The following is a 23327-nucleotide window of genomic DNA, read 5'->3' as shown; positions in this document are numbered from 1 at the left end:
AATTTCCCTGTAAAATCGCTATCCTAGATTTTTAACCCTGTCCCAGGTTTGTGCCGCCCACTCGAAGAGTGGGGCTTCCGTTAGGTCAGATCCACGGGTATATTGATCCCCATATAACGCTGGAAACCATGTCAGATGACCAGAAGGCGATGCTGAGACTCGCAACAATTGTTCGCTCCCTGGTCTGAACAGATCTTGAATATGCCCACCAGGTAACTCTAGGCTGATATACAAATTAGTGTATGAGGAGCCTTCCGATAGCGATGCAGATTGGCACGAGAAGCAATGAATTTATTACCATGACTACCAGGCTACCCGGGATCGTGTCTAAAAGATTCGAGATGGCGAGCGAATGTCATCAGACCGTGTTGTACTGGATAACAAGTTCTCGCTCTGCGGCCAGTAATGAGAAGCAAGATCAAACAGATGATGGATGCGAATCAGGTGGCCTCGCGACCAAGCTACGCGACAGATGGCGACTTGGCATCACCCCACCTGGAGCTCTCGTGCGTTAAACACACATTCTTTATGAACATGGATATGATCTGAGTCGATGAAATTACAGATGGCTAGAATGATGCCGACTTCTAGGGACTGCATTCTTTCCAAGTACAAGCTGCACGAACTCAAGAAGATCGAAGAGTTTGTTGCAGAATGCGTTGAGATCAAGGTGCCATTCAACGACCAAACTACTGGGTTCTGCGCATTCACTCACAAGGCTGGCATCCATGCCAAGGCAATCCTCAACGACCCCTCCACGTATGAGATCCTCAAGCACGAGGATTTCGGTCTATCAAGATACGTGCACTTCACATCCAGACTTACTGGATGGAATGCCATCAAGAGCCATATTGACCAGCTTGGTCTGAAGATGCCCGATGCCCAGGTCAAGGAATGTACGGCTAAGTTTAAGAGCATAGCGGATCTCAAGGTGGTGACACTTGATGAGAGCGATGCTCTGATCAGAAGCTTTCATTTAGAACTGCAAAATGAAAATGGAGCATAGACAAAAGAAGAAGAAGAACAAGGGTGCTGGTGTCCTTGCGAACCACTAAGCCTGGTGGGTTTAAGCCTGGGGCGTAGTACATCATATAGCAGTTTACAGCAAGGTACCTTGGTCTGCAAAAAACTGAGGAAACACGCGCTCTGGCCTAGTTAATTGTTAAAAGTTTTTCTTGTATCAACCGTCAAGCCTGGAGGGAGCTTACAATATCCCAGTACGGCTGCCTGGTCTGCCTAAATATCCCCGTCCCACACGTGATTTCGCGACTGGTTGGTGCACCAGCCAAACCAACAGCTCCCTTTCAACAGGATCGACCCCCCAGACGCACGATAATATCGCGCATAAATAAGAGCGGCACGTCGCCTAACTCACCACTACCTCCAAGTAACTCAACTCCATTCCGGCACCATGTACCTTCGCAAGAAGCCTGACCCTCCGACAGTCGGCTGCTACCCGGGCCTCGGCATGAATCTTCGCTATCATGATTGTCACCACAAAGGCGAAATGTATCCAATTGGAATTCACTATAACTCACCCGGGGTTGAATCCGATATGTTGCTTGTGCGGGAGGCTGCCATGATGATTGTGATGAATCAATTGACAGATAAGCCTAATTGGCACATAAAGGTATGGATGCTTGTATGTAATATCGATTGGTATGAAGCTTATTGGATTCAAGGTTTTTGATGAGACCATCGCCGAGAAATGGATTAAAGAAGCCCTTGCGCTTCCAGTTGATCCTTTATACGATGAGATTGTACAGAACCAAAACCCAGGATTCAGATCTGGCCACAAATATGGCCCCGATAGACTCAAGTACATCCTAGATCGGGGCTGTCTTGAATATGTAAGAATATCAATCTTCATCATTTTCTCCATGCTGATCACTTGCAGTGTATCAAAGAGCTCCGTGTCAAGGCTAAATTCTTTGAGAAAACTGGTCTCATACCAGCTTTGGATGCAAACGCAACGGTCATCAAATCCGACACGTTCATCGACGAGAGTCTCCATGAGCGCCTTCGGGACGACTTTGCGAAGCTAAAAGAAGAACAAAAAGACAACCCAGATTGGCATCCTCGCAGCTACGACTTGGTACAGAACCTTGTGCACCCATCTCTATACCCCCTTGTCTATGGTCGTTCCCGAGTATTTCGCGACGAGGTTGTCGGTGTCGAAGATGCCATCGAAAAATGGAGTGGCAAAGGAGAAGTCATACCGAAGAAACCTGCTGATGTCCCAGAGGAATACGATGGACGCTACGAAATGTTTGGCAGGAAAACCCATGAATTGTTTTGGTCCGATACGTATCAGTGGCTTCCGTCTAACGTCAAGCTCATGGATGATGGGACTGTCAAATTGACGAGCTACATCAACAACCTTCATCCCAAGCACCGCAATATATATGAGACAGTGGAGAAACTCATCGAAAGAGCTCTTCCGGCCTGGGATCACAGTGTGTCGTTTCTGAGGGACTGGAACATCGTCTCCGCTGGACGGACCGAGGCTCGCTTCCCGCGCCCTGAAAACCCCGAGTAAGTAGCAACGTTTCACTGGGATAAGACCGACCAGAAGCTCACAATCACTCAAAGCGACGAAAACGAGGCGAACTGGACCCCGCCGATCGATGACTGGACGCCCCATGACGCAGGTGAAGTCGAATATGAAGACGTCATCAGAGACGGATATGGGAAGCTCCTGTACAACACCCGCAAGCTAGACGCCTGGGAGAAGATCAGAGAGCCTGTTCAGCCTGAGGCGCCAGAGTTTAAAGCCTGGGACTATGGTGTCAAGCCAGGAACGTCATTGCGCGAGCGCTTCAAGGATCTCCAAGTCATCGTCAAGATGGCCTCAATCGAGCTCACCCCAGACATGCCTGTGTTCCCTCCTGGAGGGTGGCACGTCGAAGGTCAAATGAACGAACATATCGTTGGCACAGCTCTTTACTACCTCGATTCTGAGAACGTGAAGCCAAGTCATCTGCAATTCCGTATGCAGACCGATCATTATCAAGAGGACTGGAACGTAGGACAGGAAGCCTACGGATGGATGGAGCAGGTTTATGGTACAAGATTGAACGGCGGTGATTGTCTACAGCGATATGGAAAGATTGAGACGAAGCAGGGTAGGTTGTTGGCGTTCCCTAATGTTTTCCACCACAGAGTTTCACATGTGGAGTTGGACGATATGAGCAAACCGGGCCATCGACGATTTATAGCACTTTGGCTCATTGATCCGAGGACAAGGATCATCAATACGGGCAACGTACCGCCTCAGCAGAAGAGTTGGTGGATGGAGGCTACGTTTGGGGGCTTGAGTGGTGATAACGCCACTAAAATTCCGAACGCAGTTGCGAAACTGGTAGCTCAAGGAGAGCCAGAGAATCCTGGGTTGAAGGCTGCGGCAGAGAGTGGTAAGCCTCTTCCGGCGGAACTGGTGAGCATGGTGGAGTCTGAGGCAGAGGATCAACAATGCCAATGTCATTGGAAGAGGCGAAGGGGCATCGCCTGAAGTTGATGGACGAGAGGACTCGCTATCAACGAGATGCTGAGGAGAAGTGGTCTTCCATCCAGTACAGCTTTTGCGAACATTAGCCTTTTGTTGTGCTTGACTTTATGCTTGTTTCGACGGACAGACGTTGAGTTTTGGTGTAGGTTTGAGGGATGTTGTGCAAAGTTAGATACTCTAAAACAACCACCATGGACATTGGATGCATTGTATGAACATGTGACTTTCTGGATATTTTAACACCAGGTATAGTGGAACCTGGAAGCGGCAACAGACAATACAAAACAGAAGACGTATTTTGAGTTGTATGTCTCGGGGAGTAAAGTTTAGTTTTGAATTTTGAATAGCTAACTTGGATGTTTTCGGGTAACTTTAGATGCCGTGTATCCATAGCTGAGATGCCGCCTGTAAGTTGAGAAGCCTTCGAAATTGAGACGCCGCTTCGACTAAGATGCCGCACAATTCGTGCGTCTGGCCAATGTTGAAAACACCGTTAAGAGCACTCCAAGTCTAAAACCGGATTTATCATTTAAATCACTTGTAGCTACCTAGATCTTGCCTTGAAATACAGTCAATACACATCCCTACCGAATTAGGTATACATCATTTGTTAGAGATGCCTCGTTCCAACATTGAGTTTACTACCTCCGACGGCATTACCCTCCGAGGGTGGTTTTACCTGCCACCGACAGAGAATCCGTCCAAACTGCCCTGCTTAGTCTTATGCCATGGCTTCTCAGCACTGAAAGAGATGGATCTTGACGCCTTCGCCGAACGCTTCACCAGCCGGCTGAAGATGGCCTGTGTGGTCTACGACAACCGAGGACTCGGGGACAGCGACATCGGACCAGGTCAGCCGAGACAGGAGATTGTTCCTGACCTCCAAGTCGCCGATATATCCGATGCCATCACCTTTGCCCAGTCTCGGAGTGAAGTCGATCCGGAGAGGATTGGCATTTGGGGAAGCTCATACAGTGGCGGGCATGTCCTACGCGTTGGCGCTGTTGATAGACGCGTTAAAGTAGTTCTCTCTCAGGTCCCGTGCCTGAACGGATGGGAAAACTTCAACAGGCTTGTAAGGCCAGATTTTGCTGAGTTCATGGAAGGCGAGTTCCAGAAAGGTTGGTCAACTTCCCTAGCACTCAGTCAAAAGCTTCTCATTGCTGATCCCCGTTTATTTTGCCAGACCCCCTCGACCGAGCTGCTGGAAACGCCCCGGCCGCAATCAAGGTGGTGGACGAAAACCCTTTGGCGCCCTCTGCACTCCCCACGCCTGACAGCTACGACTTCTTCCGGAAACTCTGGGCTCCCAAGTCTGCATGGAAGAACGAAGTCACGCTTAAATCACTGGAGCTCTTCCGTGCGCACGATCCATCGGCGTGGATCCATCGCATCTCGCCGACGCCACTGTTGATGACGGTCGCGGAGAACGATGTTTTGACACCGACGGACTTAGCTCTCGAAGCCTACTCTCGGGCACGGGAACCAAAATAGCTCTCTATGTTGCCAGGGGGGCATTTTGACGCTTACACTGGAAACAACTTTGAACGAAATGTGGCTCGGCAGATCAAGTTTCTTAAAGAGTACTTGGGGGTTGAAGAAATCTAGCTTTGTAAGTGGCGTTATCCATGGCGAAGAATCGATATTGCCTCTTTTCGTTGGGACAACGTTTCTTGTATGCGAGCCGGAATTTCAAATAGATGCGCCAGTTACAGACGGTGTAGTCAACAGACTGCTATCTAGTATCCGATATGCGTATATATGTGGAGAGTATCACAATGTGCTGCCTGTTCAATACGCGCCATCAAGCGGTTGAGAGATGATTGTCATCGCTCCCCGCGTGCTCCAAGAACTCTGATCGTCGACTTAGTGTCACCCAAAGTTCCTCCGACAATTCTACGAAACTGTGCCTTTACCCGAACTCTAGGTATCTGGAAGCGCTACAGGTCGTCCAAATGGAAGTACATGCACGAGTCGAGAAGTTCTTCGGTTATCTGCAGATGAGATCAATGACAATTTCTTAATGATATTTAAAGTTATCGTATCGATTTTCTCATGCATGCCCTCTGGAAACAAGAATTCGTTCAGGTACATGATCCATTAATCCTCAAATGTCGTCCCATCCAAGTAAACCCACGAAACAAGGCGATCCCTTAAACTCGTTCTCGACATTGGTGTCCCAGACGTCTTCCCGAAGTCGATTGGCAAAAGCTATAGAGGAATCGTCGTAGTCGTCGGAAATTAGCTTGAGATATTTCCAATGGTCCATACAGTCATCTTCCTTCTCAAGATTGACTTTTCTAAACTTTCTGTCGTTGGCGTAAAATGGCTTTTTGAGTCTCGGATATCTGTATTCATCTTTGCGGCTGTCCTTCTGGCGGCGAGTACCTTCTCGTCGTTTCAGGTTGTGGTCGATCAGCCAAATGCTAGACAATAAAGGGATACATTGCAATTCATAGAGCGGATCTTCATCACCCTTGGAGGTATCAAGGCCCCATTCTATTTGATACTCAATACCTATGTTGCGAATACCGCAACCCCATCTATTTGAATTGAACAGATCATATAGAAAAAACCAGTCGAATTTGAACATGTCATCAAACTGCAGGACAATCAGATCTTTCTCCGGGTAAATTGTGACATATGAAGCGGCGCCACCTGAGAGATAGTGGGCAGTTGCTGATCCCAAGAGTCTCTGGCTAGACGCGTCGTTTGATCCGAAAGTCTTTCTCATCATAGATCTGGACTCTTGGCAGACTGTCCATAGTGAGCTGTCGATCAGATATGTAGATATGTTGTGGTCACTTGAGCCGTCGGTGCTGTCTGGATATTTGTTCCACACTGGAAGTGCAAGCCGATACGAGCACGGTGGAACGTTATAATACTTTCGGGGGGAGCCAGGCTTGAGTGTAAAGCCATAAATGTCTTTCGCATGTCTAGGATTGTCGAGCTCAGGATTGTACACCCGGAATATTTGAACGCCCGGCTTGTCCGGGCGCATAGCCATCTTCCAGATTTGTTCCCGAAGCTCCAGAGGGAGTTGTGAAAAGAGGTGGAATGTACGTTCCTCCATGATATTCAATCGTGGCTGTCAAAGAAGCTTAAGAGTGGAAGCGAGGGAGAGAAAAGTAGAGGAAATGACAATAAGATGAGAAGATTCTTATGAGGGTGTTGGGGTATATATGTCAACTCCATCTGAACTTAATACAAGGTTTGCACGTAGTGACTCAGACTTGAGTCAGAAGAAGTGATTTATGGTTTGCGCAAACTGACGTAGATGCTTGCCGTCTACATACGTGTTGAACTGTGGTTTTTTTACCTTTGTGCGCTGGGGGCTAGAGCCTCTTTTGACCTCCGACAACTAAGTTCTGTCTGCTGATTTAAGGTCTTAGCCACAAGCCTCAACTGTAAATAACACATCTAGCTAACAACCTAGACATTATACCATCTTAGCGCAGTGCGTTGAGGCTGAAGCCTCTTTTGGCATGCCGACCTTAGCACAGCTTGCCATGTGTTTAGTTGGTGAGGGGCGTGACTCCAAGCTGTATGGCGCTCAGATTTGAGTGGATGGTTAAATGTCCCTGGGTGGACTGAGGATAGCTATTGGACAGAGAAAATGATTCTGTTCCCATAATTTGAGAAAAGTAGAGATATAATCTGACTAGGCGTATTCATATTTTGTGTACCTGTCTATGTGCTACTTCTGTATGTCCGCGTATCCCAAAGTCAAAGGTGATCCCACCCAAGAAGCCCAAATTGTGGTCCACCAACTTGCATCCGGATGCGTCTGTTCATGTACTCCTTATGCATTCGATCTGCAAAGTGCAAGGAGGACTTTTGATGATCTCCATCTGCAACGGGGTTGATGTATTCCCAATGAGTTAAGGGGTCCTCATTCTTGGTTTCAAGATCAATGCTGGAGAACTTCCTATCCGCCGCCCAGAAAGAAACATCCGTGGTTATCCAACTCAATGTAGTATGTCTTTCGACATAAGGGGGGGCATCTACCTTGCGTCTTAGGTTATGATCGATCAACCAAACGCACGTTGCATATCTCATCACATCAGCGAAGCGAAGGATATCAGCGAATCCAAAGGCTTGTTCGCTTTCTTCGTCTTCTTCGTAACGGGCCATGCCCCATTCCGGTCTGTACTCGATTCCGATGTGTTCTAGCTTGTGCAAGCGGCCCAGTGTTTCATCATCAAAGCTTCCGAGGGAAAGTTCATCGGGCTGTAGTATAACTAGGTCATTGGAACGGATCGTGATATATAATGGAGCACCACCGGAGATGTGATATCCCACCCACGGTCCGTAGTGCCATTCGCGATACAAAAAGCTCTCCTGCATCATGAGTCTTGATTCACGGCAAGCTGTCCACAAGCCGGCATCGATCAAGTATGCCGATATATCGAAATCGCTACCATGGTCATTACCATCAAGATATCTGCTCCATGATTGAATCGCAATACAATCACTGTGCGAAAGCTGTTGGTCTACACGAAGGTCCCTTTTGAAAAAGATTGTGTTTTGTGGGCGATCTGGTACATCGGAGCCACGAACACGTACAATATGCGCCGCTGGCAGACGTGGCCGAATTGCGTCCTTCCAGATTTGTAACCTGAGTTCCGTTGGAAGAGCTGAGAATAAGTGGAATGCCGATACCATGTTCTAAATAGCAAGATGAAAAAGTGCCAAGTTTCTGGAGCTAGGACCGTGCTATTATGTTCGGGTTCTGGATGAGGTGGTGGGCGAGATGTAAGACGGGTGAGGGTGAGGTGGTTTGGGAAGATGAAGGAAATCGAGTCGGAGGTCACATTTATAACCATACCGTGCTCAAGTCATACGAAACAAAGTATGAAGTATAAAAGAACTTGATTTTCTCTCGTAGCCTCTCATTGGACTATGTGGTGTGTCAGACGAATAGAGTTCGTTATAACAGAGCTTGCATCTAAGATCAAAGGCTGCCGCTGGCTTCATGTTCACATAAAGAGCTTAAGTCCCCAACAGTACACAATTGAAAAGGGTGGGGGATTAAAACTTGAGTTCTGACAATTTGAGTATCTGATTTATTGAACACCTGCTTCTGTCTTCTGTATCTTTCTAGCTATCAATAGTTATCCCATGCAAGAAGTCCTATGCTAGGTGTGCACACAGGTTGATACCTGTCTTGCCTCTCTTCGTAGCATGCACGTAGCTGTTCTGCGAACGCGAATGAAGACTTTTCATCTTTATCTGGAACTGGCTCAATATGCTCCCAGTGGTTCCGATCATTTTCGTCTAAGAAGTCCACCTGTATAAGCCTCCTGTTGCCTGCATAAAAGCATAAACCGTCGTAAGGGGGAGCGTTTGCCTTTCGCTTCAGGTTATAATCGACGAGACATAGGCATCGGAAATCCCAATGATCGAAGAGGTTCGAAAGCTCGTCAAATGCTAGACATTCTCCGCGATGATGGTTGTATTCATGAAGCTGCGATCCCCAGTCTGACTCGTATTCGATGCCAATTTGCCGGAAGTGGAAGCTTAGCGCGCAGTCATTCTTTTCCAGGTGGAATCCTAAACTATCCGATCGCAGGATAAGAAGATCCTCCGATGTATCTATTGTGAAATAAAGTGGCGCACCTCCAGAGATGTAGTAACACATCACTGGCTCGGGGATGCGAAGTCCACCGAACTTGATACTCCTGGGCCTTGAAAAGGCTTTGCGCATCATAGTCATTGATTCGTGACAGGCAGTCCATAGTCCCATATCAATCATATATGTCGACACACTCCTCGCGCTAGGTTTGTTGACACAAGCGGCATCTTCGTGTGGCAAAGGTACGGCGAGACCCCATCCACAAAATCGATCCCCATGGTATGAGAACCGGACGGCCTCCGGGGCTTGGTGATCCCAATGATTACCGTAAACTCGGAATATATGAACTCCTGGCTCTTTGGGGCGAATAGCCAGATTCCAGATATCGTGCCTAAGCTCGGTTGGAAGCGCAGAGAAGAGATGGAATTCAGTCGGCATGACTAGAAGTGCTCGGCCTGGGATATAGGAGAATAGGCTAGGTAAGGGCCAGTGAAATAGGTAGGGACAGGGGCGGACGTCAGTTGCGTGACGAAAGAAGTGGAAGGGGTGTCAGCAAGAAAGGTGCAGACAAAGGATATATATACTGCCGAATAATTAGACTTTCGAACACTAAAGCGACTGAGTCATCGGGAGCCATCTGAGTTATATGTCACTGAGAGCTTAAATCAGCAGACAGAACTTAGTAACTAAGTACCTCACGCTGTGTGTAAGACGGATAGAGTTTGCCACCAAGCCACTAACAGTGCACTCGTATCACGAATGGGAAAGTAGAAATCGGTTCAAGCTTGGGAAACATGTTCTTCTATTAGAAACGAAACTCCTGTCTAAATCTCAAAATTCGTCCCATCCTAGAAGGCCGAACCCAGGCGTGCGAATGCCGCCATGTCCGTCAGTAATTTTCCACTCCGCTTCATCAAAAGCCTCCATCATACTCTCGGCAAAATAGAAAGATGACTTGCGGTAGTCTCCGTCTGGAATTGGGTTGATGTACTCCCAGTTGTCCCGTTCGTTTTCGTGGCCCAAATGCATCTCGACAAGCTTCCTGTCTCGTGCGTAGTAGCGCGTACGAAGATCATGAGGTTTGCGCTTACAAGAAGCATCGGTCTTGAGTTTCAGATTATAATCTACAAGGTATACATATCCAACATCAAGATCACTGCCAAGATCTGCAATCTGTCTTGCCGCTAGACACATTTCACCACCTTGTTCCTCGGCATAAAGTTGCGATCCCCATTCGGGCCTATACTCAATGCCGAATGCCAATTCAGTTTTACTGAATGCTCCAAACACGTCTTCTAAATCGAAATCCACGCTGTCCGGTCGTAAGATAAAGAGATTATGGCCTTGGTCTGTCAACGTGACATAGAAGGGGGCACTACCAGAAAGACAGTACCCCATCGAGTCAAAGTTATATCCCTCGAGTGACACAAAGGCTTTCTTCATCATCAACCTCGATTCTTGGCAAGTATTCCACAGCTCCGGATCGTGAACTTGTGTTGATATATCGCTGATGCTCTCTCCGGTGATACTGACGAAGTCTTTGTCTGGCAAAGGTGTACCCAGAGCCAGGGTGTGCACTTTGTGGGGTTTGTAGTCCGGGATGTCCTGGAGCCGAATAGAAGGTTCTTGAGAAGCATCGAATACTCGGAAGACGCGAACTCCTGCGGGTTTTGGGCGAATAGAAATAGCCAGGTTCCAAATTTCTTGCCTGAGCTCAGTTGGGAGAGCAGAGAAAAGATGAAACTCAGTTGTCATGATGGAGAATTTTCGGTTCATAAAGGTGAAGAGATTAGATAAGTCCTCGTACCACAGACGATCTGTGCTTTTGTGAAGATGGAAGAATCCCTAGATGTGACGAGAGAAGGGGAAAGGATGCTGTAGAAAAGATCCAGACAGGGAGTCGTATATATATACATCATCAAAATGATTAAACCTCTAGAAGTTACACCGCTTGAGTCATCGCTAAAAGTAAATCTTGCGTGAAGACTATATGGAGTGTAAAAGAAATAAAGTTTTCACCCCGGATGAGTTTATTGGACAGCTATGTTCTGTCTGCTGATTTAAGCTCTCAGCCACAAGTCTTAACCTCAAGTAAGACATCTAGATAATAACTTAGACATTTTACTATAATAAATGACCAATCGCTACATCAGAAAGGTTTATTAGACGGTATCTTATACAAAAAGGTTGTGTTTAGGCACATGGCCGCCCAGCATGATCTGTTTACCAAGTTCTGCACGATTACAACAAGCTCTCAATCACAGGTCTCAACTGCAAGTAGCACATCGAGGGCAAGATTTACACATTTTGATCCAGGCACAAAGAGACAAGGGTCCAATAATGTATGAGTTGAAGGAGTGACCACTAAATAGGAAACATTTTCTTGGCGTAGAAGTCTTTACCATACTTTACTTTCCATATGGGATTTTCATCCTTCGGGCCATAAATCTGCCCTTCCGGAGTGCTTATCTACCTCGACGGGTTTTTGTGAGAGACTGATTAGCGTCGATTGTGAGTAGATAATATTCTCTGCAACTTGGTCTAGCCATATACAATATCATGAATCTTCAAGGTCCTCCCATCCAAGAAGTCCGATGCGACCTTCGGAAGGATGCCCACGATCGAATATCGTGGGCCAAGGGAACCGGAAATTTGCTGCCACTTCATTTGCGAGCCATGCATAGTAGATAGATGACTTTCGAAAGTTCCCACCTGCCACTGGATTCACATACTCCCACTCAGTCAAGTTACCTTCCCCTTTATCGAGAGGAACTGGTACGAACTTCCTACCACTCGCGTAGAATTGCATTGTGTCGCTGTCACGAGACGAGGCGGCGTCTTTTTTCCGCTTCAGGTTTGTGTCAACCAACCATAAGCGCTGTTTCAGCGAGAGCAAAAAAGAAAAGTTGACGGTAAATGTCACATCGCGCCAAATCCCGACAGTGCCATGCTCCCGGTTGCTGTCATACTTTATACCAATTTCCCGGCAAGACTCTACAGGGCAGGGAGAAGATTTTGGAGTGCCGGCAAACGCTTCAATACGACTCCAGTTGGTATCGAAGAAATTATCCAACTGTAGGATGAAAAGATCTGAGCCTGGCCAAACAGACAAGTAGAAGGGGTTGCTGCCTGAGAATAGCTCACTCTCCCGCGCTCCGCTAGTCCCCCGGGATTGTTCGAGGGATTGGCGAAGTGTTTCCGAATAACACGCCTCGATTCTTTGCAAGCGGTCCACAGCCCGCGATCGATCATGTAGGTCGAGACAATCTTGTCTGGAGATCCATTGAGGCCCTTATAGGATTTGTGTCCCAGTGGAGCGCCAAAATGCCAGGGCCTTATGTGCTGCCCCGGATTTGGTGAGAGGTCTATCTTAGACAGGAGACTTCTCCCACATATCTTCAAAAGACAGTCCCTCAGCGACGTACTCTGAGTTCCATTATCCTCATATGAGGGTGACTTGTGTATCTGAAAGATTTGGACTCCACGGTGGTGTGACCGAATGGCAAAATACCAGATCTCGTCCCTGAGTTCTTGCGGAAGGAGAAGGAATTGGTGAAAAGTAGTAGCCATAATATCAACTGAAGTTTGATGGTGGTAAGGAGCACGAGGAGGTCGTATATTGGAAGTGATGAGATAGATTGGGTGTCCAGGTTAAGCGGAAAGGGGGGAGATAAGGGAAGGCTCCGGGCGCAGGAGAGATATTTATATGATTCAAGGGCATGAAGAGCTTTATCATTAGGTTTTATGTAAAAGAGTAAACTTTTATTTTATAAAATTCTTTTACAATTTCGATCACCTGACTGGTTTGTGAACGTGGCATACATGAATCACTACGTGTATATTATGACAAAAAGTCTAAGTTAGGAGTCAGATGTCTTAGTCGTACTTGGAACTTGTAGGCGAGAGCTTAAATCAGCCTAAAGAACTCTGTATTGTAGTAAATGACTGGAGTGAATACTGGATTTGAGTTTCTCTGCGAACTCAGTATCCGATTGGGGTCCAGTCATAGCAGCTTCGGTAAATACTTGGCCCGTTTCAATATGGTTGACCTTTCAAAAGCCTCCGCGCCGTAAAAGTCTTCCAAGACATAGACCAGCTAAACGCCGTGACATTCTTGGACTCATTGCCGACAGAACGTATTTGTTAAATAAGCTCAATGGACTGTTGCCTCTCTCGACTCATCCCCTCGAAGTGGATGTTTGTCTTTTCTGTGCAGAAGTACCCCACTCTCATATACCGAGCCAGTGTACCATCTGACTGGCTTGCAGTGCTCGACGCCGCTCGAACCAGGATTCCATGGATTTGCGGCGTTTTAGTCAGCGGCCCAACTCTGCGATTGACCAACTCGAGAACAGGTAGACATCTTATCTCGCCCCGCTCATAGCATTCCGGCGTATCGTAAACGTAGTCTAATGACGAAGGACCAAGGTTCGGAGCGGGCAGGACAGCGTCAGCGTAGCATTATGGGCCATGCCGTTGACCATATGTGTAGCTTGAACTTTCAGGTCGGATACCAAGGACTTTATATACTCCCATGAATCGGAAACACTGCTGCCCTCGACCGTCAGGTCAACGCTTGAGCCAGAGACAGAGGTTGGGTCGATTTTCTTTAGAAGGTGCGAGATCTTACCGTCCACGGATGCCCAAGACCACGAGGGAACAGACCGACCATACGGTCGCCTTTTGACCCCAGAATCCACCATCCAGAGGAGATTGAAGGGCAAGGTCTCTTGCCAGAGGCCAGCAGCGTACTTGAAGCCCGTACTTTGCTGGATGAAGTAAGCCACGCCAGCAATGGCCATCATCTTGTCGTTCTCGTTTGTAAGATTGTGAACCGAGTAGCTCGTCACCATCTCGTACCACCGCAGGTGAAACTCTGCCTTCTCCTTCATATCTTGTCCCATGAAAGACCAGAGGAAGCTGAAGGCTCCTCGAATATCAATCGTGCGGCGTTGGTCCTTATAGAAGACATTTGTACGTCATAACGTCGTTTCTTATCGGCCCATAGTTTATGCTTAGGGTTGTCGTACCAGGTTTTCCTAATTGTGTCCCTGGCTGGGCGTGTAACATGTCTTGTGGAAGACCCAGCACGTCGTATGATCGTCCTATTGCAGAGTCGTTTGGGTGATTCACGGCCTGGATGAGGGACTGTCGGCGCGTTCATCGTCCCATTCTGGCTAAATTGGGTATTCAGGGGATACTCTTCTTCCTCATGACACTCAGAGGTAGTCAATGTGTTACACTCAAACATCATAAGACCTGAGCAGAAGTGCAGTATCCTGCTAGCCAGAAATCTTTCTTGAAAGGTCCAGCCTCTCGTGGCCAGGAACGAACGGTCGACCTTCTCCCCGAAGAGCTGGACCAGGTTGGCATACTTGATTGACGAGCGAACGACGAGTGAAGAGGTCCAGTTGCTGCCTAGAACGCAGTGATAAGGAAAGAGATCCTTGGGTTTGTAGCAGCCGCCTTCTGAGTTCTTGGATGCTGTCGCAGAGATTACAACCTTGGCCCTTGCATAAACAAGGCCCATATCGCCAGACTCCTCTTCCCATTCCTTAGTGCGTTGCATGATGCATAGTGAGTCGATCCATAGATATTTGATACCCAATTTGTAAGTTATGTCAACGGCGTCTCGGAAGTTTGGATCCAAAGTCTCTATCAGAATCGTCTTCGTCGTTTCTCCATTATCCTCCCTGAGCTCAGACTTGACCGTAGCACCCCAGCAGTGACTGAGGGCAGCATATTCGACGATATTTTCTGCTGGTTGGATTTCGCCACTCAACAAAAGCTGTACGACTCCCTTGTCCCTCGATTGGACGTCAATAAGTCTTTTGGGAAGATACCGCTGACTGGCTGATCGGATAAAGTGGTTCCGGCAATTGTGGTGCTCTCGTTCGCACTTCTCAATTATTTCTCGAGCCCAACGGAAGCTGGGCCCGGAGCCAGTTATGTCGGACTGCCCGCAATTATGTTTACTGGATACTAGGGAACTGAGTTAGTCATGGACATGCTGCACGGTCCCCGCGCAAACCTATCATAGCCGGCGTCTTCGATTTTTAGCCACGGGAATAGACTAGACCCTTTCTCGTATAAACGAATATGAAGTGATTGTTCGCAACCAAACTCCCTACTTGCTGAGATTTGGACTGAGAGGTTCCTGGCTTCGATGCCTTGTTCACAGTCACGAGAATTACGTGACCTGGAGACTGTGGAAAGTAGTGGCGTATTGATGTCTGGTTCCCGGGCGATAAACTCACCCGAGGATGCTCCAGCCACTGGACTTGTCTGGGCGCCAAATGAAGAATACCAGAGGAGGCTGCATAGATGGCAATTTTTGGAGGACTGCTGGAGCTGATCTTTGGTATAAAACTCGTACTCTTCCTTTGAACGTGTCAATCTCCACCGGGTGCCCCGGAGGATGGAGGACTGATCAACTGTGTTGCTGCATCTACCACATAACCTACAGTCCTTTCCTTGTGGCATCTCGCTTCGCGACGCGTAAAGTGGCGGCCTCTGAGCACAGAACAATGAGAGACACCAAGGACCAAACCCGGTGCATAGGTAAGGGAGCTCTATGATTAATCGGTAGAGTAATGCAAGGGCAAATAATGGCGATAGAAGAACTAAAATAGCGAAGCAAATGAGGTGGAAACCAGCCAAGAGGCTGATGATTGAGAAGATTACACAGGCAATGCTTACAAAGGTACCAGGCGGTTGGCTATCGACCCAAGAATTGAAGAAGTACGCCGACGGTGTCCAGACCAAACCAATAACAATAATCTTGGGCCAGTCCAGGGTGTCCATCGTGCTGTAGTTGTAGGATGCCATCGTGTTGTCTAGTTGTTCCAAAGGAAGAGAGAAGCTGATAACTTGTACAAAGCTCAGCTTGTCGGGTTCAGCTCGATAAATGCAGCAAGCGGGGTTGGGCTGGTATGATTGGATTGGTGAGCACGGCGGCCTGGCACCCAGCTTACTGCGTCTGTGCGTTACTCTACAACATGATCTTATCGTTGTACACGGCTGATAGGTCGAGACTGGCCAGCGACAGCATAGAGGCCTATGTCACCTGACACCTCAGATGCCATCAAGACAAAGCAAATTATTAGCCCGCCATCTATGAAAGATAGTTTTGCTGACAATATTCGTTATTCGTATGTTCTGTTCTATGTTCACTCAGGTCAGAGGTATTGCCTCACTATCACTTCCAGACCTAGTATCCGACTTCTTCACAATTTCAAATGCTTTGGACAAGCGAAGCCTGAAACCTTTCTCCACGCCGACTAGATGTATGTTCAGCTACATGGCTCGAAGCCCCTTGTAGAGGGATAACTTACGAATTGCCAGATGGGCATACTTGGATATCACCGGTGCCCAAATCAATACCGCAACCAGCTGTCCAACGCTCCAGGTCCCTGTCTCTCCTCTCAGCAATAAATTCAGGAGTGGTGCACGGATGACTGCTAGACCAAAGCATATGCAAGCAAGAGCACCAGCTTCGGCAATGTGAATTGCGAAAAGAGCAGCTTTTATAAGGATCCACTTGATCCATTCCCAAGCTTCAAGTTGCCGTTTTGATAAGGACTTATGCTTTTGGAGAAACAATGCTGGCGAATTGCACAAGGTCCAAATTTTGGCCCACCATAGTATAGCAAGCAATCCGAGGAATGCGTATATGCTTCCCGCTGGAAAGACATACCAGTATATACTCTCTCGCTCTTCCACGCAAAAGGTTCGAAGGGAAGGATGACCGCCGCATTCTTCAAGGGTATTCTGCCCTTGAAACATTTTGTAAATCCGATCTGGGTCTGGATTTGCAGCTGTATCTGCTGCAACACCCGCAAGTACCAACGCAAGTGTCGAGAGGAGGAGGTAGTACATCGAGTCGAGCTCGGCTCTTCGGAGGGAGATCTGTCCGAGAATAATGGGCCAAGCCCCCATACCTGCTAGGAACTGGACACTGTCACGATTCCATAGAAGGCTCTGCCAGTTCTCAGCGCCAGTGAAGATAGCAGATCGTGAGCTCGCGTTTATCAGGGCTATCTCTATAGCGACGACGAAGAAGCACTGTGCTTCGTGAAGCTCTGCAAGAAAGGTGCTCGTTGCGTGCGCAAGATTCGTGCGTTCGAGGCGTTCAAGACCTGATACACGATGGGTTAAGAGATTGGGTCCAGGGTTCCGTTTTCGAAAGAGATGTGTGAAGATTGATGTTGAAGTGTTGATGAACTTGTTGACTTTTAGAAGTAGGAAGAACAACCATGCAAAGACCACCATGGCTGTTTGAGTGATGTATGTTATTAGTACCTGCAGAGTGATAAGCTTGGGTTACCGTCGCCGAAGTCAAGGACTTACTCCTGGTCCAGCAATATCGATGTTTATATCGCTTTCCAGTCCATCGCAGAGCGGCGCAAGAGCCTCGTACACTTTGATCCACTGGATAGTTTCACGCTGAAAATACCCAGGGCCAAGCTGGCCGATAGAGCACTTTCCCATGCTAGTGTCGCGGCAACTTGCAGTAGCACACTCATAAGTCAGATTCAGAACCGCTCTCCCGTCAAAATCGGTCGCATTAGTGATGCCGAAAGACATCAAGGCGCTCGAGATCTGCTCCCTTGAGGTCCCGTTTCCTGCCCCGCCATGGTATTGATCGAGCGTAGAAAATGTGGAGTTTGCGAGAGTCAAAGATGTGAGAGACAGGCATTGCCATAGGGTCCTCCAAGAGGCGAACAAATCATGCGGGCTGGTACATACGACTGAACAGTTCTTGTCTGAAGAATCGTGCCCAGAACAAACGTCGCGTAACAGAGTCACAGACTCAGCCGTGGTCACGTCGTCTCCTTTATCGAGTTTCGTAAATAAATTCCACGGTTTGTAGAGAGTTTCCCAAAGAATCGTGCTCGTGTCGGGTCGCGTCACAGCATCTCGCGTAAGCCCATCAATCCATCCGCCATTGACAACCCTCACTATCCCCTGATCCATCGTGATGAGTATCTCATGGAGAGGATTCGGAAACGGTTTTGTTGAAAGTCTGCTGGCAGAAGTTCAGTTGAAGTTTATACAGTTGTTTAGTCTATATGAGAGATTTCGTGATCTCGTTTCATCTGATGGTATGTCTCACGTGGCCTCTGAAGACCCCATGCTAATGAACCCTGCAGCATTAACTCGACAACCCAGATCCTGGTCTAGATGTATCTCGAGACCTGACAGGTTATAACTTTAAAAGAAAAGAAAGAGAGAGGAAGAAAAAAGAAATTAATTTCTATAGAACTATACTCTATAATAATTTATTTAATATAGTACATTTCCCATTAATATTTACTTCTGCCCTCAGATGCTCAAATCTTTACAAGTACATAAGCCTCCTTCGATTGATCCCATTGGACAACGCCCCGAGGACTCCATGTCAATAAGTGCTCCTCCTTCTCAATCGCTGGCAGTGATACCTCATGATTTGCGATAGAAGTCCTAGGTAAAGAAGGCTCGATGCTCGAAACATTCTCTTTCGGCCTCATTTTGTCCTGCCACTTTTGGGCTCGACGAAACTCTCTCAACTTGATTTCTACTTGAGCTTTTGAAACAGGGCCTGGGCCGAAGAGGGGCGTAATTTCATCGATTCTTTCTTGTTCCATTCTGTCCAAGAAATGTTGAGGGGGGAATAGTGGCAACATAGCGGTGTCTTTTGCGTAGTGGCGGTCGTTGTCGAAGAATGGCCATGCCCGCTGTTGAAATATCTTGTACTGTAGAGCACCGCCATGGGGGGGGGCTTAGCTTGTCCATAAGGGATTTAAACCATATTTGCTCATGGAAACCTTCACCGCCATTCAGGGTACTGTAGTACATGTTATTCGGAGGGATGAAGCGTCCTAAGGGAATCACTCTTCTGAATGCATTTTGTAAAAGGCTATTCATTCTGAAGCTACACAGCTTCTTGACGAAGCTTTTGAGAGTGTTGGTGTCTTGTGGTCTGGCTATGGCACAACGAATTATCGCGAAGATTAAAGAGAAACCGACCTGAGCCATGTAATCAATCGTTGATCGCTCTTCTCTTCCGTAGATGCCAACGTCATGTCCATACTGAGTCGGATCTGCAAAGAGATTGTCAGGAAATAGTAGCCCGGTTTCTGGGGTCGCATCGGCTACTGGCAGCCAGGCATCAGCACAAAGGGCAAAGACGGCACCATATAGTGAGGATGTATACACGCAGACACATTGAATCGCCTCCTGGTCTCGTATTTTGACTCCACTGACTAGTCCGATACGTAGCCATTTGATGAGACTATAGCTATTGGAGCTAAGAGTCTTCTGAAGCAGAGACATCAGCTCAACCCGTAAGAATGCCCTCAATAAGCGTCGCCTCTCACCTTCTGAAAGGTTGCATGAATCAAATCTCCTTGTTATCTCTTTTCCTTTGAAGACGAGATGGCTTTGGCTGTGGGTAAGCTGAGGGAGACAGATGTATTCACGAGGCGGAAAAGCTGCGGTCGCTTTTGTGATGTAGTCCTCGACGAAGACCATTAAAAGACTATGCAATTTGTCGATTTGAACAATGAGAAAGACATCGCGAGTGGCCAAAGGATTCGGAAACGTGCGTGACTCCCAAAACTTGAAGTGTTCTTGGACTAGGGACTGTGACTTTCGAGCCTCGCTGAGCGATGGAAATAGAATGATTCCCATGGCATCTTGGATCATCTGATCGTCGAAGTCGCGCTCGAGCAAATTTCGTGTTATTGTACCTTTGTATCTCAGGTATCCCTTGAGCATAATTGGAGAGGCCTGAATGAGGCTCGAGATAGTGGCCTTGGATTGAAGGGATGAGAATATTTGCAACCGCAACTCGACGGGAATTGTGGTGAAGGGATCCATGATGGTTTGTGATCCCGCCTTCGTGTACTGGGCGCTGAATCGCGGGGTGTTTATAGAGTGAAGCAGTCTGGTCTTGCGATTATAGATTGAACAATGGCTTTTTCCTTGGTAGGGAAGAAGAAAAATTCTGATGGGAGAATGTTGGTATTTATACATCTCACTGGAGTTCGCCACAGAATAGAGTAACTCAGAAATGGCGTCTTATACAAAGGTTATTTTGATATTGAACTTAATATTGGTAGAGAATACATGTTTAGTGGACATCCTAGAGTTACAATTTGCGTAGCAAAGTTTCTGAAGTCTAATGTTTCTGATAAGTGTCATTTCGCTCTCAGTTTTGAGCTTATTGTTATTCTAACTTGTGAGACCTGTTTGTATTCTAGCTATATTTCTTAGTATTTGAGTTATTTGGGATTTTATAGGGTATTAATTTGACATGATACGTGGAGATATCATGAGCTATGGGGATGACTGGCGCCTACAAGGTTACGAACACAGATAATGAATGACAACACGATATTTTTTCCCCACGACATAATACCTATAAACTTTTACGATGACTAATAAATCTTGTTGCAAGCCCTAGGGCATTACAAAGCCTTTACCATCAATCCTGTAATTAATCTTCGAAAAGGTTGCGGCTTGACAGCAAGATGCTGAGCTTTATGATGTTGTTGATATGCTGGGGTATTATTTATTATGTATACGGTATATAGCTAAAGAATGTGTGAAGATCTCATGACCGTCTGCTACTAGAGATAGATGGGATACGGCTAACCTCCTCGACCGTCATCTGCTTAGGATGTCCGGTATTTGAAGTCAAAGGCAGCTCATCCCCAGAGTCTGTGCCCTCCCTAAAAGGATTCTTCTGAGGCTTCGTCTCGACAGTAACCTCAAACTCTGTTCGGCGATGAATGCCAGGTCCGCCGTTGTGTCTACCCATGGTACTCGACAGATCCTCATCGGAATCGCCAGCGACAACCTTTGATCGATGTGTCAACTGGACATTATTACCCTGAGTCCATGGTGCATCGTTGGTGCGCTGGTTGTTGCTTTGGTGGTGGCCAGAGTACGACATAGAGGGGTAGTAGTCGTCGGCGTTCTCACCCTTTGCGAGGCGAGTGATGAGTTTGGCCATGGACATTTCGATGTTGAGCTTGACCATGTATGCGACGGGGTGGAATTGGATGTAGACGACCTGATTGGGGAGCGACATGAGACCGATGAGCATGCCCTAGTAGGAGTTAGCACGGGTTGTGTTTCGAGAGAGAGACGAGATACTTACGTCCATGAGGATCGAAATTATCATCAGCTTTGCGTTGAAGCCAACCAAAGGCTCATACTTCTTCAAGCGATGCTGTTCAACGAGTCGCTTCTTGACAGTTCGAAGGAAGTACCAATTGAGGCCAGCATCGACGAGAAGGATGAGAACCTTGGAGACACGATCCCAGACTTCATTGATGCGAACAAAGCTGCATTGATCAGTACGATCTTAGTCAAGCCTTCAACAGTAACTTACGTTTGACTGGCGGGGGGAACAGTATGAGCAGGAATCCAGATGACAAAAACGGCGATGTTGATGAGAGTGATGGTAATAGCGGTTCCCCATTTCAGCTTGAAGATAGTAGATCGATGTTCGGCGATGATGGAGATTCGGTTGACGATAATTTGCATAAGAAGCTGGACCTCAAAGACCCAGAAGAAAAGAATAAAGAACAAGACCGGTACACTAGACACTGTTAGTACGCCACTTTCGACACTGGCTGAGTGGCTGTCTCACGTCGGTCCGATGATTCCATCCAAGAAAATCCATCCGACGATAGCGATGATAATATTCGCCAGAATCTCTCCCCAGAGCATGTAAATATAAGTACTTCGAAGCGGGTTTCGATTCCGTCGAGTCTGCTTCCAGGCCTCCCAAATAGTTAGCAGTCCAAAGCCAAGGGTGAACCCCATAGCAATGGAAGCGATCTTGATGTCACTCGTAGTTGCCGACATGATGTATAAAGGAGTGATACAAAAAGGCAAAGAGGAATGAAAGATCGGCCGGGGAAAGAGAGGGAAGAGGGACTGAATCTGGGGATCCAGGGGGTTTATACATGCAGACACTTACCAGAACCACGTTTTGGGTGCTGCAGGTAGGTGGAGGTGTCCAGATGCTAAGCGTAAGAGTTAGAGATATTAGTGCCGCGGGACGAGACTCCAGGAACGGTCTGGCGTGGCGTGGCGAAACGAGGTTCTCTAGCCAAGTCTCTGGATGAATCGCATGCGCTTTGACCTTCGCTTTGACACTTGAGCCATTGGACTACCTGATTTGATGGGAGAATACGCTGGTGGAATAGCGTAACCATATCCCTGCCGTTACCCGAGGGTCTGGTCCCAGATGCATGGTATGATCGTCTCTCGGTACGCATGATCTACAAGGATGAGCATCACATCACCGTGCAGACGCATTGTATTTCAGCACTCTAATCCTGCAACCGAGCTCCAATACTGGAGAGTTACCAATGGCTCCGGGCTACATTTCCCTTAATGTCACTCAAGCCTCGGTTTTTCCCTTCTCGCGCCTCAACAAATGTCATCACAGACTCTTGCGCTACCCACTAAAATGGCACTTGACTCAGGGGGAACGCCACCAGAATGAGCGCCACAGGAGATGGCGGCGTATCAAATTTCGGCATTTGGGAATCCTTTGAGATCAAGTTCCGCTGTGCCAGGTTGCTGGGCTTCCACTTTCGTCAACGCCACTTGGGTTCTTTTGGTAGCAGAATGAACCGTTGTTCTTCGCTGAAACGTTAGATGAAGTTAATATCGAACAAGCTCATTCGTTATCAAAGTTTGCCGACACTTTCCAAGACTTGTTTAGTGTTGAGCTTCTAGACACATTCTACCGCTGATATTCCGCCGTTAGGTCTGCTCCGAACTCCGGGCCGAATGTGCATGATCTCCATTGAATTGAAAGGGGCTACGGAAATAACAAGATTGTTGGGATGAAATGTTCCCACGAAATGGAGACATTCTGAGACGAACTCCAATTTGCGCCTGTCCAACCGAGGTCTCGGAACAATTCCTCCTCTCTTAACACTCCAAGAAATCGGATACAACGCCGGCACTCGACGCCCAGAGACGTTATATATCGCAGTAAACCTCACCATTGAGTTGATCGTCTGCTGGTAGATCCCAATACATGAATCGATTCAATGCGTAGCCCTGTCTATAGTAGCACACGACGATGCAAATGCAGAGCCTCAGAGTCAGTTGGGGGAGATCGTCGGCGCTATGTTAGTCATTAGTGGATCGGGGTAACAGCGCTGGTGGGACGGATCAATTTTTAAGATCCATCACCCACGTGGATCGTCAGTGCGTTCCTTGTTCGAATGGATT

At 47.4% G+C, this 23327-nt stretch overlaps 10 protein-coding genes across 10 annotated transcripts; 3 read left to right on the top strand and 7 right to left on the bottom strand.

The window, feature by feature from the left end:
* Positions 1 to 299: 299 nt before the first annotated feature.
* Positions 300 to 1006, top strand: FSUBG_13425 (homocitrate synthase mitochondrial; the record flags this gene model as incomplete). The annotated part of the gene is made up of 2 exons (XM_036678315.1): positions 300 to 506; positions 566 to 1006. 2 exons carry the CDS (start codon positions 300 to 302, stop codon positions 1004 to 1006), a joined length of 648 nt encoding a protein of 215 aa, XP_036531118.1.
* Positions 1007 to 1411: 405 nt separating this feature from the next.
* On the top strand, positions 1412 to 3511 carry FSUBG_13424 (uncharacterized protein; the record flags this gene model as incomplete). The annotated part of the gene is made up of 4 exons (XM_036678314.1): positions 1412 to 1630; positions 1683 to 1850; positions 1898 to 2535; positions 2593 to 3511. 4 exons carry the CDS (start codon positions 1412 to 1414, stop codon positions 3509 to 3511), a joined length of 1944 nt encoding a protein of 647 aa, XP_036531117.1.
* A 748-nt stretch (positions 3512 to 4259) lies between these two features.
* FSUBG_13423 (uncharacterized protein) lies at positions 4260 to 5002 on the top strand (the record flags this gene model as incomplete). Its single annotated transcript, XM_036678313.1, has 2 exons — positions 4260 to 4629; positions 4695 to 5002. The coding sequence occupies 2 exons, from the start codon at positions 4260 to 4262 to the stop codon at positions 5000 to 5002; spliced, it is 678 nt and encodes a 225-aa protein (XP_036531116.1).
* Positions 5003 to 5615: 613 nt separating this feature from the next.
* FSUBG_13422 (uncharacterized protein) lies at positions 5616 to 6581 on the bottom strand (the record flags this gene model as incomplete). Its single annotated transcript, XM_036678312.1, has 1 exon — positions 5616 to 6581. One exon carries the CDS (start codon positions 6579 to 6581, stop codon positions 5616 to 5618), a length of 966 nt encoding a protein of 321 aa, XP_036531115.1.
* Positions 6582 to 7234: 653 nt separating this feature from the next.
* On the bottom strand, positions 7235 to 8173 carry FSUBG_13421 (uncharacterized protein; the record flags this gene model as incomplete). The annotated part of the gene is made up of 1 exon (XM_036678311.1): positions 7235 to 8173. One exon carries the CDS (start codon positions 8171 to 8173, stop codon positions 7235 to 7237), a length of 939 nt encoding a protein of 312 aa, XP_036531114.1.
* A 442-nt stretch (positions 8174 to 8615) lies between these two features.
* FSUBG_13420 (uncharacterized protein) lies at positions 8616 to 9521 on the bottom strand (the record flags this gene model as incomplete). The annotated part of the gene is made up of 1 exon (XM_036678310.1): positions 8616 to 9521. One exon carries the CDS (start codon positions 9519 to 9521, stop codon positions 8616 to 8618), a length of 906 nt encoding a protein of 301 aa, XP_036531113.1.
* A 393-nt stretch (positions 9522 to 9914) lies between these two features.
* FSUBG_13419 (uncharacterized protein) lies at positions 9915 to 10838 on the bottom strand (the record flags this gene model as incomplete). The annotated part of the gene is made up of 1 exon (XM_036678308.1): positions 9915 to 10838. One exon carries the CDS (start codon positions 10836 to 10838, stop codon positions 9915 to 9917), a length of 924 nt encoding a protein of 307 aa, XP_036531112.1.
* Positions 10839 to 13492: 2654 nt separating this feature from the next.
* FSUBG_13418 (tol) lies at positions 13493 to 18059 on the bottom strand (the record flags this gene model as incomplete). The annotated part of the gene is made up of 8 exons (XM_036678307.1): positions 13493 to 14003; positions 14114 to 15039; positions 15215 to 15289; positions 15341 to 15399; positions 15548 to 16056; positions 16294 to 16363; positions 16418 to 17384; positions 17433 to 18059. 8 exons carry the CDS (start codon positions 18057 to 18059, stop codon positions 13493 to 13495), a joined length of 3744 nt encoding a protein of 1247 aa, XP_036531111.1.
* A 627-nt stretch (positions 18060 to 18686) lies between these two features.
* FSUBG_13417 (uncharacterized protein) lies at positions 18687 to 19943 on the bottom strand (the record flags this gene model as incomplete). Its single annotated transcript, XM_036678306.1, has 1 exon — positions 18687 to 19943. One exon carries the CDS (start codon positions 19941 to 19943, stop codon positions 18687 to 18689), a length of 1257 nt encoding a protein of 418 aa, XP_036531110.1.
* Positions 19944 to 20679: 736 nt separating this feature from the next.
* Positions 20680 to 21941, bottom strand: FSUBG_13416 (uncharacterized protein; the record flags this gene model as incomplete). The annotated part of the gene is made up of 4 exons (XM_036678305.1): positions 20680 to 21177; positions 21229 to 21415; positions 21463 to 21672; positions 21724 to 21941. The coding sequence occupies 4 exons, from the start codon at positions 21939 to 21941 to the stop codon at positions 20680 to 20682; spliced, it is 1113 nt and encodes a 370-aa protein (XP_036531109.1).
* Positions 21942 to 23327: the final 1386 nt, after the last annotated feature.

This window comes from Fusarium subglutinans (genome assembly GCF_013396075.1).
Source record: "Fusarium subglutinans strain NRRL 66333 chromosome Unknown NRRL66333_c0000340, whole genome shotgun sequence".
In the NCBI taxonomy this organism is placed as follows: Eukaryota; Fungi; Ascomycota; class Sordariomycetes; order Hypocreales; family Nectriaceae; genus Fusarium; species Fusarium subglutinans.
This window is presented reverse-complemented; position numbering and strand designations above follow the sequence as displayed.